The sequence below is a fragment of the Nansenia antarctica genome, assembly GCF_963989245.1.
Source record: "Nansenia antarctica genome assembly, chromosome: 9".
NCBI classification, from domain to species: Eukaryota; Metazoa; Chordata; class Actinopteri; order Argentiniformes; family Microstomatidae; genus Nansenia; species Nansenia antarctica.
Genome location: NC_137679.1, coordinates 18798807 through 18816338, shown reverse-complemented (window position 1 = coordinate 18816338; position 17532 = coordinate 18798807). Strand labels below are relative to the sequence as shown.

Below are 17532 nucleotides of genomic sequence, written 5' to 3'. Positions count from 1 at the left end.
ACACCACCGTTGCTTTCATTGAAGTCGAAAAAACTCCAAAGAGGAGTGGTGACCCTTTTTGCAGAGAAAGCCCAGAGGAAAAGGAGTCCTTGTCCTATAAAGAGGGGCACTTTGAAACCCAGCAGGAGACTAGCTACAACACCATTAGTACTGCTGCACTCATTGTGGCAAATCAAGGCTTTTCGAAAGACACTCCTACAGTAGCTCACCTCCAGCACATGAAAACGGTAATGGCTTTGTCATATACGTAGAACTACAAATAATAAAACATATATCAAACAATATAAAAATATATCACAAGGGGATATTAGGTTGTTCTTTTTCCCAACAGTGACAGATAGTATTTGCACAATAAAGCTTGACTAACAATGACAAATGAAGCAAAAAGTGTTTAATGTGTCAGACCGAAAGTAACAGTAAATGAATCAGTTTCATTTCTTATTCACAGGTGGAACAGATTGAATGCCTTGGGTGAAAGAGAAAAGTGCCAAGCATCATTCTAAAAACCACAATCAAAAAACACACTTTTTATCTTGTTCCTTTCTCCATTTGTACTGAAAAACACCAAGAGGAACACCCACACAGCTAAGAGGCCAGGGCTATTATTATTGTGTCATACAAAGATATTTCTGCTTTCAACATACATTTGTGATTCCTTGTTTATTTTGCCAAATATGCTGGAACTACACATCCACTACACATTCTGCCAAATATATCCAAATATATCAAAATACTGTGTTTGTTCTGACAGAGGACTGACAGAATAGGTTAATCCTTCGGTTGGCCTTTCCTGGAGTACACAGCAACACACCGGTACCTGTGCTGAGGTGTAGACCTGTGATGGTGTTTAGCATACAGTACTGATTCCTCCATTCTGAACACGTGATTTGTCGTCGGGAGAGTGTCTAGAAAATCCTCCTCGGACTGATTCTGTCTCCGTTCTCAAACTTCTCAAACTTGATTCAGGTTTTTTTCCCCAGACATGCTGCATTAGCTGCTACAGATGGCTCAGGACTTGTGCAACAGCCGTAGAAAACCATCATACTGCACCACAAATGATCCATAATGTTAGTCTGAATATCAAAACAAGAGGAGATGTTTGGGTCTTCCTGTTGGTAAGCAAACAGACATGTTGAGAACTGACCCATACTGTCGGTAGTACAGTGACAGATGAAGAGCACATTCTCAGACAGTGACAGGCTTTGAATAGTGTAGATCCACAAGGAGATTTTGACACTTCTATTCATATCTTACTGTTGTAATTTCTACATTACACTGTATCAAGGTTTTTGGTGTCCTGGTATCATTTCATTCAGTTTCATACTGTCATTAGCCTCTGTAAATACTGCACTCTGGCCAGGTTCTGGAATAGTCAACAGGATTCTCCCCAAAGAATGGAAGAGTGGCGTTGTGCCATGCTGTGAACAGCACGACTACAAACATTTGATGACAAATTAAACTATGTATATAGTATATAATAGTATAGTATATTTTTGATAGAGGAACTATCTTTTATTGGCAATTACATTGTTGTTAAAAAAAACGAAAGCATAAGTGAAAGCATTATGATGCCTCAATTATGATGGATCTCTGATGCCTGTATTTTTTGTGCATTTTAACATGAATGAACGTTGGTTTTTGACAATACAATGCCATAATGAATCTGCTGCAAGAAATAAATCATTCCAGAAATGGCCACGAGGACAACGCACCAACACAGCTTATAAGATACTCATCTGAATATTACAGTTATGATATTACCCCATACACAGTAATGTACCAAAACCTCTCTGAGGAAATACATTAAATATAAAGCAGATATAGGTAGGAACTATTTAACACTAGAACAGCCGTGGGTGTGAGTAATTGAGTAATTTTTTTTAAATATCTTTGCACTTGATCAAATTTCAGGACCCTCCTTTTATGACTTTTCCTAGATATGTGCGTTCTTCTCCCAGTATCCTTACATTTTCAAAATCACATCAGGATAAGCTAAAGCTACTATACATTTTGCAGTTTTTCTGTGTAGGAGGCAGGCCAGTTTACAAACCAGCCAACTAGTGGTCATTGTGTGTAAATAGCAGCTTTTCATTGTAAAGACAAGACCTCTTATAGTAGGTAAAATAGGCACGGCTGTTCTATGTAATGAAAATGAAGGGGGAAGCAGATGAAAGTCACTCTAATAAAGATTGAGTGCCCCAAAGTACACATTTGTTTTGCTTCTGGAATATGAAAAATTTGGATTGGCATACATTTGGATATTCTCCGATATTAGAACACCCAGGAAAATCTACTTTAATTCAATAATTCTATATCAATAGCACTGACATTTGATTTAGCTTAAGAGGTAATTTTTAATATCATGGTTGCTCAGAGTGATCTATAGCTGCATACCAGTAAGGATGAGAGGATGGCATAGAGAGAGAAAATGAGATGAGGGGGGGAAAAAAGTAGGAATATTGGATATACTTCTAAGCCATGCCAATGATCAGTGAAATGCAAAGCAATGGGATATGGGGAATAGAAAATTAAATAAAGGCACAATAACGATAAAAGGGCTGCTTACTGTACATTGTCTGAATTATTTGGTTGGACTGTTGAAGTTTTAATATGAAGAACCGGATATGGATACGGATATGGTCCAATGGTTCTTGAAATCTTGCCAGATCCTATCAGCACACAGTGATGTTACAGTAAAGATCCTATCAGCACACAGTGATGTTACAGTAAAGTCACATGTTATGTAACTCTGATGTATAATAGAGAGGTGAGTTGTTGAGACTCCTCTGCTACAATGGGATATATCTCCAGTGGTATGTAGATACAGGCTTTAATCAGGAGAAGTGGGCTTTAAGACTCTCCCTCCCAGCAACCTTAAACAGACAGAGGCAGTGCAATTAACCATGCGGTACCCTTCAGCCATCTCAAATGTCAAACAAGGCTTTAGTGGATCACAGAGGGATTCTGGCCCTTGGCCAAGCCAAAGTCAAGTCACTAAAGTTAAGCACTCGCCAATTAAAATGTAATATTTTCTTTCGTGTTGTCATCTGTGCATATCAAACGTAAATTAGGCCCCCCCTGACCCCTTTTAGATGAATCTTTCAAACGTTGGTTAATCACAGGGATTAAAGTTCTCCGTCGCTACGACGGATTTCCGTCAATTTTTTCCAAGTCGCGACGGATTTCCGTCTACTACGGAGTGTTTGTCCGTGAATAACACCGGCTATGTCCCGGGGTAGAAACACAAGACTATGGCTGGATAAGGTCTACAGGTCTCCACGGTCATTTTAAGCCGTCAACCAGCCCGCTACGACCACGGGAAGTCATGTTAGAAGTGAAGTTACTTCTGTTAAACTGGCGCTAAGCTAACATCGCTAATCGCTAACTCCCTCCGCGGCCTTAAAGAGACAAGCGCCCTTTTCTCATCTCAATCTCAAAGAGCTTCATTAGCTCACCACATCTACACATTTGGTCCCACACACTCCAGATTTGAACCCAAGGTTCTACCCAGGGTTAGTTACCCCTGGTAGAAAGCCCTTTGCTCTCAGACCTTCAGAACCCATTGAAAGTAGTGGAGGTACTCCAGAAGTCCAAATGCATCTCTAACCCTAGGAAGCCCTAACCCTAATGGCATGAAAATGCAACATGTTGTACTCCCTGTACCCCTGTACGTGTGAGAACATGTCTTTTTACACTAGGCACTTCACATCAAGCATTAGAGCTCCCTACAGGTTCCCGCTAGCTCGCATGCAAGGCCTCCCAGGAATGGCCTAGGACTCTGAAAGTTGATTTGGTACAATGTAGGGATACAATCAAGGAGTGTGTAGAGTTTGGTGACTGTGACTCTTTCCATGCCCGTTCCCTGGGCCCAAACGTACGCCAGCAGCAGCCACCCACTTTAATGAAGGCTTTTCCGGCCTAGTGGTTAAAGAATGAATGAATGGTCTTTATTGTCATTGCTACAGTACAGGTACCAAACAACGAAATTTAGGAGGGGTGGCTCCCCTGGTGTTAGGAAAGAAAAAAAAAACACTTTTTTAAAAAATCACAAAGAAGGGAAGGAAGGTTAAAGGACTTTAGCTCAGCAACCACAAGTGCATCACATAAAAGCAAACTGGCAATAGAAAAGCCGTTCAAAAGAATCTTCTTCCCTTAAAACGCTAACGTTATAAAATACAAACATATAGTGGAGGTTAAAATGAGAATATGACTTGGCTTGAACACATTTTCAGTCAGGAGATTTTTTTTTGCTTTAATCCCTGTAATCAGCCAGGATTGGAGGGGAGTCAGTGACATTGCTGGAGCATTAGGTACTGTCAGTGTCAGGAGCCAATGTGGGAAGCGACTTTAAGGGGAGCCTCCTTAGCACACAGCAGCCTCATGTTCTCCAGGGAGGCCACGCTGTCATGTCCTATGATATGGTGATTATGGACTGTTAAAGTCCTCGCGCAGGATCTTTTGAAATTGAAATGAAATCCGATTCAATTCAGTTTGACAATGTGCAATTACTTAAGCTCTGTCACCTTTTCACGTTTTTGTTCATGGAACTGATACCGTATGCGTGTTTGGAGCAGACAATATCATCCACTGAGCCAGAGCCTCTGGCATAGCAGTGGAGGATTGGTGACACGTTTGCTCTGTGCCAGTTTGGGACTCATGTGACCGTCCCCATTATCTTGGTATGTCACAATTAGAGATACACAGCACTCAGGCCTCAATCTGTCTCTGATACTAGACAGAAAGCCTTCACAAGGGTGCTTTGATGTTCATGCTATGTGCTTACTCCCTAAGCCAGAGTGAAAAAGGCCACATTCATAATATTACAGTTATTACCACCATCTGGTCACACCAGAACATGTTTTTGAACTATTAATTTACACAATACATCTCAAATGGCTTTCCCACACTTTGAGTTGTTGATGATGAGACAGAGAGAGAGAGAGAGAAAGACGTCGAGAAAAACGGACAAATATTTCCATCACATACATTTACCACTGCATTATGCAGTCCGTTGACGTATTAAGTGTTGTACAAAGTGTTGTACATAAACAACAGACCATGTCATATCTTTGTATGGGTTCTTGTATTAACATTGTTCTTATCTGTCAGACTGACTGAGAAACATGATCTGTTGTCTCCAATGAGATGGAGGGATACATATTTCTTGTAAAATGTAATGCAACTTGATGACACAAAACAAGCTCCTTGGATTACTCAGAAAGTTCAGAACGCACTCTTCTTGCATCTTTACAAGCATATTAGTTTTCATATGCACAGTACATACGTTTTGTTGCACTGTTTCAAGATTGATGTGACTAAATTGGACTCATTATTCTAAGTGATGACACATCGCAGACTTTTCACCTTGATAAACAATTGTAGCCATTAATTTATCAAGTCCACTTACGTGTAATAGAATGTGGCTGTTACAGGGTGGTCAAGCTAGCGGTAATCACCCTCTGGCCTCTGACCAATCCCTTATGCGTGTTAGAGTGCTCAAGACAGAGGTCTTTTGAAAATAGCCTTTTTTCATACGCGTAATATAATTACAGAGAAATGTACTTAGAAAATTGCCACAATTTCAATTCCACTTGTCAAAGTCTATGAGAAGAATCATTAAAGTTAAAAAGCACTTCTGCATCATCATCTTAGCTTATCATAAAGGAGCTTTATTTAGACATGTACATGTCCTCTTTTCTATATGGACACTTTCTTTCCCATTCTCACCTCGGTTTCTCCGCACAACCGCTGGGAGGAGGATAATTGATCAATCATGCTAATTGAAGAGTCTGGACGGCTAGCCCACCACAGCAGATGTGCCAATTTGCATTCATTAAGACTGAGATGGGTCTTAATCACTGTACAGGCTTTGATTGACAACATAAACACCTCCTGTCTCAAAAACCTGGAACAACTGCAACTGCTTTTTTCTTCTTCTTAGGACTGACGGTTATTTATGATGGAAGGTACATGGAGGGATTTGGGGGAGAGTCGTGCGTCAATTAAACCAGGGGAGAGTCAAGGGGAGAGGGTTTTTTTATACAGTTGAGGGGAGGGTCATGCAATTTCTAATTGATACAATGTCTCTATACTTCAATGCTTCAGAATACACTCCTTTTGCTCTCTCTATATGCCCAAAAGCCCAGCACATGAGATGGGCTCTTTCCTAGCTCACCATTGGTGTGCTTCTCAGTCCGATCTGACTTGATTGGGTGTATCAAAGAGTGGACGTGTTTTGCACGGATCCGGTGGGTCTCCTGCCAATTGACCTCTATTTTGTTTATTTCCCCCCCACACAGCCTCTATCGGCTCACTTGTAATTCCTCCATTGTAATATAGGCTTCTGCACACTGATTACCTGCTCGATTTGAGCTTGGTGCAGAATCTTGTCTTGAAAAAATGATTAGAAATTAGGGCCTGTAACCTTCACCACACCAAAGTATGTGGGCATTTGCCTATTATGTGTTGTGCAGTGATGAACATGCTTTTTCATAGATTTTTCCATTCATGAATTTTTTATTTTTCAATTCATCTTAATGTTATCTATTTCAGAACCATGGATAGCCGGGAGTCATTGGGTAAGGCAGCTGTGTAAAAGTTGGTGATTTTAGGCAGACAAATATGAAAAATCCCCATCTGTTTTGTAGGTCATTAGGCCTAGGCTAATTAATTGTTTACAATTCCTCACAAGGAATTATAAACTGCTGTGTATGCATGAAGATGTATACTGTAAATAATATTGAATGCATTTTAACTTAAGATTTGTAGTTAAGATACATATGTAATACATAAAGAATAGATTTTATGCAAATCAGATAAGCATACATTTATCAGCCGCATAGTTAACAAAACAAGAAAAAGAAACCGGGAAAGTGATTCCTATCATAGCTACAAACTATACAACGGTGGTCTAATGCAGGAAACTGAGAGGTTAGCACAGTTTCTCCTAGACATCTAGCTAGCCTGACATGTGTCCCCTATACTCCACCCCACACAGTCAGATCAGGCTCAGGCAAGTCAATATTTTCCATCCCCCAGCTTTGGTCTGGTTTCATTGCCCTCCATCAGAGACTCCAGGTCTCCAACCTCCTCCTCTCCTTTAAAACCTCATCATCCAACACAAGCGATCAGAGATGTGATGACATTGTCTGTCTGTCATCATTGTAGCATATATACAGTATGCATGAACAGCACAATGTTCCAGCTCTAAAATGCAGCTGTTAAAGGTGATTTGAAGGTAGGTGTTGATGCCTTGCTGCACGTCGAGGCGTATGGAGGAATGGTGTGATTCAAATGGAATATGAGAGAATAGAGACCCAGTAGGCCTGACATTATGAAATGGTTAAGATTTACATATCTTAACTAATATGAATAGTAAGTGCCATTCATAATAATAGCTGATAATGATGGTAATAATAACAACAACAATAGAGATTATAGACGTCATATGTCAGGTAATTTCCTTTCGGTGAAAGGGCTGTTTATCTTAAAAACAGATCACGAAGACAAAGGAAAATAATTTGTAATTCAGGTCCTGGTTAACACACGAGCTGCTGAAATTTGTATAAGTTGGAGTTTATCTATGGCTTTTTTTGGTAGACCACAAAGGAGATCATTACAACAGTCCAACCTGCTAGTAATAAAGGTGTGTACTAGTATCGGCCTAGGAGAGAAATGGACGCACAGTGTCAATATTTTGACAATAAGTGATAAAAGGCAGATTTGGTCACATTCCTATTGTGGGCATTGAAAGTTAAATTGCAATCTATGATGACATCTAGGTTTTTTTCTGGTGCCTGGGACTGAGTGCCAGTGACTTCAATTTAGAGGTCAGTTTCTCTCACAGTGCCTCTGCTCCAACGACGAGTACCTCTGTTGTGTCCTGGTTGAGCTAAAAGAAGTTCTGAGCCATCCAAGCATTAATGTCGTACACGTATGGAGGGCATCAATAGGGCGTGTGTCATCAGGAGACACAGCAATATAGAGTTCAGTGATTTCAGCTTAGCTGTGAAAATGTAAGCCATGTCGCCTGATGACACTTCCCAACTAAAGAGGACTGGACCTAGGACCGAGCCTTGTGGTACTCCACAGTTGATGTTATAGTTCTTAGAAGAGTGTTCATCAAGGGCAAAAAAATGTGCCAGAGAGGCCAACACTTATGTTGCATGTAGTCTGTCTATGAGAATGTTGTGGTCAACTGTATCGAAAGCTGCACTCAGGTCAAGGACAGAGAGTTGTTTGGTTTACTTGTTTGAAGTTAATTCTAAGGTCATTCACAACCTTTGCCAAAAAAGTTTCTTTGCTGTGATTTTTTAAATGCAGTTTGAGGTAAGAAAATAATTTAGCTGATGAAAATCATTTTAACAAATTTCTCAAAAATGTTGCTTAAAAAAGAGAGATTAGATTAGAGGTCTAAAATTGCTGAAGACTGATCATGGTTGTTTTTCATGGTTGTTTTTCTTGGGGGTTCAGGAGGGGTTTCACCATAGCCTTAAGTGAGGTGTGGAAACACATGACTGTTCTTGATTTGTTTACTCCAATTGATGGGCATGGTAAAAGGCACACACAAAAGCAGCGAAAGGTCAATTGTTTACATCCGTTGTCGGCCAGCAATTTGCAATGTCCAGGCATCTGAGTAAAATTGCATCAAGAAATCAGATTAAAGCCATTATTACCCACATGGACAAAAGTGTTGTCTACAGACAGTTTATTACAGCTTTATGATCTCATTCAATTACATCCACATCCCCTAACTTATGACATTACTTTAAATGTGTTCACTCCATGTCTATTTCATTCAAATGCAAACCTGATTAATACGAGCATTGCTGCATACCGTAAGTGTGTTGAAATGCTCTTAAAGAAAGAGGACCAATAGATGCCAAATGACTCTTGTGAAGTTGATATCTGATTTAAAGGAATCCTGAGCAGACAGAGAGCTTTCTGTACTCAGAAGAACGGTGTAAGGTTATAGAACAGCTAAAGGAAGATTGCATTACCTCCAGTTGGGGAGGAAGAGGAGGAGGACGGAAAATTTGATTATGTTAATGACCTACAGCAGCATTTTAATTTGTGATACATTTTGGTACGAATAGAATTCAATAAGAAACACAATTGGAGGGCCTTTGCTACTAGCACGCAACTCCATTTCAGACTCCGACACGTAAACAATGGGTATCTACAATACAGGGTTCTCTGTCTTGACTTTCTTCAACTGAAACAACATCTACATACAGTAGCACTGCCTAGCAATCCCAGTATGAATGCACATCCTCTTTTGCGGTACACACTTCACCAAAGAATTTAACAAAAAGTAAAATGATTCTGCTAAAGCCAGCTATTCATCTCCACTTGGCCGCATGGTTACTAAGCCAAAGAAAATGATGTGGCAAAGGGTAGCGTTGGCTAAGGAAAAGTATTTGCTGTAAAGCCCTAAAAGACCCAGACAAGCTTTGGGAATCAGCTCGCCCTAACCTCTGAAGAAAGGCTGCATCAATCCCGCCATTGCTACTCTGTAAATAAAAGCTTTCCTTCAAAGCCAAGCCTTTGAAAAGTAAAGACACAGATGGGATCGGGGACACTTAGAATCAGATGGAGAAGTGGATGCGATCCACAAAGGGAGATTTCATGCAACAGTTCACCTGTCGCCTGGAGTGTTGCTGAAGTCAAAACCACCACACCGCGCACACGCGCTCACACACACACACACACACACACACACACACAGACACACACAGCACAGCACATGCACACGCACAGCGATCTGAGCCTACTGCTCTGGTCTGTACTGTGAGCCAAGTTTGAGACAAAGTCCATAGCCCTCCACTGGGTTATCAAACTGTGCCCCAGGCATGCATCCATCTGTGGAAAACATGGCGATCGCTCTCCCACACTGCTAGGCCCGGCCTTTATCTACAGATGGTACTACTGAGCAGGAATGTGACCTTTGATTTGGCTCCTCGCATGGAATGGGAACGTATGCTGCCCAATGAAAACTGAGAAAGGATTTGCTTGGTCTCTCAAGCGAGGCAGACGAGCATGCGGCTGTTTGTGTGGCAGTTTAATGCAATTTATAAATTTAGATAAGTGTCGGAGTAAGTGTCTCCATGTGAAGCACATTTCAACAGAGAGAGAGAGAGAGAGAGAGATATATCTATCCATTATGTCGCTGTTCAGTGCCTTTCTCATCCATTTAGATTAGCTCTAGTAGGGCCGCCTGTGGTTGCATTAGAAATGCAGAGTCATTCTATACAGTAGTATCCCTATGATGCTGTCCCCTTACTGATACTGGAAAGCAGCCAGTCCACCAGATAAACAGAACACACAGAACATGACACAAACACGGTGTGTTTTTGTTTTTCACGTATACATAATACACTGTATGAAATGGCTGTATTTCAATGGTGCTCCATCATCAAGGGCAGTGTTGTGTTAAAATAAAAGGATATCCACTTCCTTTGTCTAGAATTGAAGTTCTCTATAAGAACACTAGCTGCACAACAAGATAAAGCCAGCCAGCAGCCTCCATCAGATAAGCCACAGACACGGTCAGGGTGATTTTCAAACGGGCACAAGCAGATACGCAAGCGTAATCTGAGGTCTGAGCCTGACTTGCGTTCATGGTCAATTTTTAAAAATGACGATTATGGTGCGCAAACACCTTTGCGCTCCACATGCGCCTGGCTCGTAGAGAGGGCTGCGTAGTCTTCTCGTCCGCTGATGTGTTATTCGCATCTGACTCCTCCATTTTCAAACAGACGTACGCATATACTGTACGTCCCTGGAAAAGTTGCACCTAAGGGTAGGATGTGGCACGCCATACTTGGGGAAAAATGGCATTTCAATTACTAGAATATATAATGTCGGAATTGTTACAGTTTGTTTGTAGATGCTAGATGCTCTATATGCTACTGAGGATCATGTCAATTTAGAATACTAAATAGATATATTTGGATTCAGCCTTGGGGACCGCGACCAGAGCTTTTCCAATGATTTGCATTCCATTGTCGACTGTCTCAACTGCTTGATTAAGATGTTGTCATCTACGCCATTTTTGTTTTATAGCAAGCATTGATGCTGTAAAATTAGCTTTTGGTTTTCAGACAGTCGGCAATGGAGCACAGATCGAATGGTCGGGACTCATCACTAGTGGAAGTTATTTAAATAAACACATCACTAAAGGAAGTTATTTAAATAAAGCACCTCTGTGTCTTGTTGCACACACCTCCGCACACAAGTGCAGCATGGTCTTTGAAAATAGCTCCCCAATACATAGGCCCAGCATACGTAGTATGTTTCTTTGAAAATCACCCTGTGAGCGCTCTTTTCAATGTCTCCGATCTTTACTCTTGTGTTGTGCTGCTGTGCTCTCTGGAACACTGAATGGTGGCTTGTGTGGCCATGTTCAGAAGTGGAGCCTGGTAGGACTGTGCTGGTTACTTCTGCTCTGCTTCTTCACTTCTGAACCCCGGCCTCATCGCCAGCGAGGCTAGGGGGGATTTACGCGTATCTGCGCAGATACTGGCCGAGTGAGCAGGGACAACGCTGTATTGTTCTCGTCCTTATGCAGAGAGGCAGTCTCCTTGCGAGTGGCCAGAGGGGCGACGTGGGAAATGAGCAGATCGTCACCAGCTTGTCCTAACAGTACACTTCACTTTGTGATGGCCCATTGGCACTGCTACCCGTGAGCACACACCCACTTCCTGCACTGTACATGTCGATGACAAGACACAGCTGATGCAAACACACATCAATACACTACACTAGCAACAAATGCATGCTTGCACAGAGGGAATTCTATTTACAGGAGAGATTTAAATGCCTATTTTGCAACAAAACACCAAGACTCCTCTAGCTATCCTCATGTCTATGGGAAGCAGTTGTGTTTGTAGTTTTTTGTTCCTGAAGAATTCAAAGACAGGCTCCCAAAAGTCAAGAGCAACAAAACAAACACGGGGTCAGTGTTACATAAGTGTGGAGTGTGTCCATTTATTTTTAATGCAGGTGAGCCCCTGCTTGGCTCCGGGGGGGAGAGTGAGAGAGAGAGAGAGAGAGAGAGAGAGAGAGAGCCCAGGGCCCCTGGTGGAGGGAGGCGGGCTAGGGCTGCATGGGCCTGCTGGATGCCAGAGAGATTTTTTGCAGCTCTGCCGAGCAGGTAATTCACAAGCAGCAGTGGCAGCATGAATAAAAGATAATGGGACACAGCTGACTCCTTTTATGCAATTGGACTCTTTTCTTGAAGTGAAAGACTACAAACGTGGATTCTTGGAATTGTGTCTATCACGCTCTTAAACTTTGGATGTCTCTTTTGTCGGGACAGTTATAATAACAAAGGTATGTGTGAGTGGAGGTGAGCCAGTGAAAACACAAGCGTATTATGACGCAGCAGTGCAAGAACCTGGGAAAAGTCTGCCCCTGTCTAATAAAAACACCTCAGTCCAACTGGAAGCACAAGAGCCGGTCTGTGTCCATTTTAAATATTGGCTTTCAAAACAAATAAACCCCCTTTTATTGTTATTATCATGATTTCTTGACTTGGCATAAATGTGTTTGCTTTTCATTTGGTAGACAGTGAAGACACTAGCTTCAGAGGGGCTAGTTCAGAAAAGGTTGAACAACCACAAGTGCGTCAGTGAGAAACATTTGGATCCCGAAAGATCCACAATCACCAGCATTTTCGTTTCATTGATGCTCTTGGCCAACAAATTGGGAAGGCTGGCATAACAAGTGCCTTATTCTCCCTCTGTTAGTGTTGGGGCATGCAAAGGCCAGTAGCTGCCAGGAAGACCAAGTGCCTCTAGTGTTCTCTCTGGATTTCACAACGCTCACACCAGCCAATAGGAATATCTAAAGAGTATGTTCATTCTACACTTCTATGGAATGAATTCAATCTAACATCTGAGTGACATACTGGGTTTCTGTCTGGAACAATGCTACAGTAAAACGGGGATCTACAGTATCCATGCAGGTACAGTATCTGAGGGAAACAGGGTTGCCATGGTGTCAAGACAGCTACTGTGTGTAGCCCTGCGTAGCAATAGATTTTCCTTGTCGGTTGTTGGTCTGAACTGAAGCCAGACTTATCAGAGAATGCAGACGTCCTCTGCCCTATCTGAGCACAGACTGCGCGGAAACGGTTACTGGTGCTAATGCTACATAAGCTTATGCACGGTTTCTGTGTATTGTCATACTAAACTCACGTTGCTACTATTGAGCCGTGTTGAATATCATGGATAGTAACATTGGATACGGTGTGTATGACGTATGTGACCTTCGGTGAGACGACAGCACGTTAGCATTGTGTTTCTATTGATCCAATTTGTTTTAAGGAAAAGACAACTTTGTGAGTGAATGAGAATAATGTTGATGGACATAATGGAGGGATACCGTACCGACAGTCATCTTCCATTAGCTTTTCATGGCCCTGATAAGAGTAAGAATGTGAAACCGACTCACCTCCACGATGTCGGAGTTGGTTCTGCTCTCGTGAGGCTCGTTGTACTCTGTGTATTTGAGCAGGACTTTGTCCATGTCTGTGCTCGCATACTGAAAGAGTTTGTTTGAGCTGTTGAATATGATCAGGGCTATCTCACAGTCACATAGTACGCTCAGCTCATAGGCCTTCTTCATTAGCCCAAACTTCCTCTTCGTGAAGGTAACCTGAGAAAGACAAGACAATCATCATCATCAATTACACTTGATAAAAAATACATTTAAAAAAGTTGTTGTCTTTATATACAATTTCATAAACAATGCATACATAAGTCCATCCACATTTAGTACAGTATGCTTAGTCATACGGTACAGTGATGACCTCATTGCTCTCCCTTCAGGAGTAAACTGCAGACAGGAAGACAGACGGGTGTCCCTGGTTAGCAGGCCAGAGGTCAGGCTAGGCAGCAGTGAGAGCCACTTGCGCTTCAGCACGCTGAATCAGGGCAATGGGAAAAGAGAGAGGGATCTATACACCGTACATGATCTCCTGACTCCTCCACGTACAGGGAGGACAGCGGTCTCTGGGATCGCTGGGCTGGTAACAGGAGCATACAAATGGGACTGCAGGTCATGCATCAATCCGGTGGTAACCCGACCCAACCCTCCACGCAGACGTGATGTCCTGTCCTGCATCCCTGCAGCTCTCATTCTTGTGGTTGCCTCTGCCCCATACGGTGCACGACACATGTCATTATGTTGCTCAGCTTTTGTTGCCTATGAGCCCAAACGTATGCTATGAGCCAAATACCTCCATCAAATGTAAGGGAAACAAGCTATGCCAATGTCTTTTCCTTCTAACAGGCAGTGTATTTAGAGAATGTACAAGATGTTCTATCATGTTGTTGACGTGATAAAGCTACCTCGCTAGCATTGGCGAAAGCTTATCTTCCTTACAGGACAGGCATGTTTCATGTATAGGATGTAACGGGTATTCAGTATAGATATGCCAATAAAAGCCTTGCTTCAGGCCTGAGGACAGTGAGTGAATGTGTCTGTATTCACTTCCGCCAATTTCACTGACCTACTAAGGGGGAGCTGAGCAGATGAGCTGGCTTTGTTCAACTTTAATTGGTCACAGCTTGCAGCCCTCCTCATTTAAAATGGCATAATGCAATATAATCCTATGAGTTGTATAGCGTCTCTGTATCCATTCTGCCAGCGGGGTCAGTCCAACTGTGCAAAATGAATTTCGAATCTTCCACACTACAGGTAATTACACAGGTCCATTATTCCTCGGCTAGGCATACAGGCCCCTTTCCTCCATGTAATTTTCCAGTCAATGCACCGTCAGGTGAGTGCATTTTTGACAAAAACCCAAACACCAGAATGGCATTTTTTTTCCTACAAAAATGCATGAGCAGCCACTGCAAGTTCACAACCTTTGACGTGATTGAATACTGTATGAGTATGTGCTGGTGCTGGATAGCAGCAGCGAAAAGTTTGGATGTGTGCATGTCGTCACACTGTTGATTTGTGCTGAGGAGGCGATGGGTTCCGTGAGGGGCAGACAAGGGTGTGTGCGGTGTCCGTGTCCATGGGGGTCCTCAGAGGGCCGGTTCCCACTCACTTCTCATCAGAGTTGATTCCCGACACCTCCTGGTTCGGTGTAAACACCCAGCCAAAATCACCTCACAATGCCCTCACCTGACACACACTCCTCGTAGAGCTGCTTGCCCGCTTGTTTACTTGTTTGTTTGTTTAACCAGCTGGAAAGCACCGACTGTCATTGGGGGGGGGGGGGGGGAAATCATTAACAAATGGTATGCTTTTTAGCAGATGAGTGTGTCTGCTAAGCCATTGAGATGTCACCTCTCAGTGAGATGGCGAGCTGGGACATCGTTCCACCTGGCTGGGCCTCAGTGTGCTGAGTGCAGGGTCAGGGCTGCTGACCCAGGGCAAGCTTCATTTCACCCACAGGAGCTCAGAGACCCGGGCAGCAGCCCCCCCCCCCCAACACACATACACACACACGCACGCACGCACGCACGCACGCACACACACACACACACACACGCACACGCACACACACACACACACACACACACGCGCACACACACACACACACACACACACACACACACACACACACACACACACACGTAGTCCCTGTCTATATTGTACGTCTGCCTCCTCGGTTTATGGGTGCCCTGATCAAAACAGAAAATACTAATACCAAAAAATTGTATGTTGACATATTGAACAATCAGCATGTCAGTCATAGATATATCGGCACAAACAAACCTGTGCCTCTGTGCCACTACTCTAACAACACCACAGTCTGAGACCTTGCTGAGGCACCACCACCACCCCTCTCTGGGGTCACTGGTGAGACAGTGGAAAACCACAGACATCCTTGAGGTCACGTGGGAGGTCTTTAGACAGTGCTTTCCTATTGCTCACCGCGTCAAAGAGACACCACACAGATACCGTTCCATTGAGATTCTGGGTCATGCCTACAGTAAAGTGTAACGATTCCGTTTAACGAACGCTGACTAATTCGTGTAATTCAGAGTGACAGCCGACATAGTATCGAATGTAAATCATGTGGAACAGAATTGCAAGAGAAAACGTTATAATATAAGTTAGTTTGTGTGCAAGTAACTTGCCGAGCATAGTGCAGCATCTTTGAGCCTCGGAAAAGCGCTATTATACATTTTATGAATTATTATTATGATTAGTGCATGGAGAAAAAAGAACACGGCTCCCAAGTAAAAAACGCTGAACTTAAAAATGGAGCCATTCTAACTTTTTGCAGTATTTGACAAGGTCATCGCAATAACCCACACAATGGTAGCCATACAGCCAATTATATTAGCATTTCTCACCTGATTGTGCAGCTGGTTGAAAACCTTGACCTTTTCAAATTATCTCACTACCAGTGAGGAAGTTTGGGTGTTAATTCTGCAGAAAACATTCTCCCTATCTGACTTCTCTTTCTTAACACTGGCCCTCTTACAATTGTTTTCATACGGTAAGCAAGGTTGTTTCCATTGACAATACTTGTATACTGTGTATGAGCATGAGCTATGTTTTAGGATTATTTTTAGGATATCATGCTGATAGGGAAGTGAAAGAATCACAGGGTTGGGGGTTGGAATTTGGGCTTGGGGGCTTGGGGTTGGGGTTAGGGTTAGGGTTAGAGTTAGAGTTGGGTCTAGGACTGGGACTGGGACTGAGGCAAGGGTTGGGGCCAGGGCTGGGGCTGGGATGGAGCTTGAAGGCTAGAGGCTGGGAAAAGATGCCTGAGTTACACACCTTCAATGAGACGAGAAGCTGGCCCGGCTTATGAGAGCTTCACGTCAGCTGTGGTGCCTCGCTGACAGCGGTGTGGGGTTCTGGGCTGGAGAGAGAGAGAGCATGTGTGCCCTGGCACCAGCTGGCAGACCGACCCGGGCCCCATGGCAGCTGCCCTGGCTGGGCAGTACTAGAGCGCTGGGGCCTGGGAGACAGACCCAGGAACAGGGGCCTTCCCTGCCTGTCCAGCTGGATTAGCTCTCCCAGGCAGGATGGACAGCCCCTGGACCCCCATACAGACCACTGCTGTGGAACCACAGGCCTGGCCAGCCAGATGGGCATGACCTTGGAACCTAAACCGGGTCCCAGGATAATGTACTGTAACTGTACTCACCACTGTGAGCTCTTTTTGCTATATCTAGGTTTACATGAAATCATATCCAACTCTACTGAGGTAGAGGCGGACATGAAACAAGAAGGAGATGTACTGTAGTGTACGACTCGAATTAAAAACAATGTGATTTATTTTTTCGTTACTGGCCATCATATGAATCATTACAAGAGGTACAGTCTGTCCGTCTGCCTCCTCTCAATGGATAGAAGTGGTTGAATAATCCAATCACTGCTTTTGAAACCAAACAATAAGGGGCAGACCACTAGACGTCCCCTCACTAACCTCTCGCTAGAAACACAACAACAGGACATACAGGACATTACATTCTGTTCCTCATACTTCTGTAGCACAGTCGACAGTGCGTCATACCCTAGCACACTCAACCCATTGACGTGCGTTAGCCCACCCGC

General features: G+C 43.1%; 1 protein-coding gene across 1 annotated transcript in view; it reads right to left on the bottom strand.

The window, feature by feature from the left end:
• mef2aa (myocyte enhancer factor 2aa) overlaps positions 1-17532 on the bottom strand; it is a gene marked incomplete at its 3' end in the record, with an annotated part of 63341 nt that overhangs the window by 25140 nt on the left and 20669 nt on the right. Inside the window, exon 3 of the mRNA XM_080538788.1 lies at positions 13456-13659. Within this exon, the coding sequence (XP_080394914.1) occupies positions 13456-13659 (204 nt within the window). The remainder of the gene's footprint in view (positions 1-13455; positions 13660-17532) is intronic.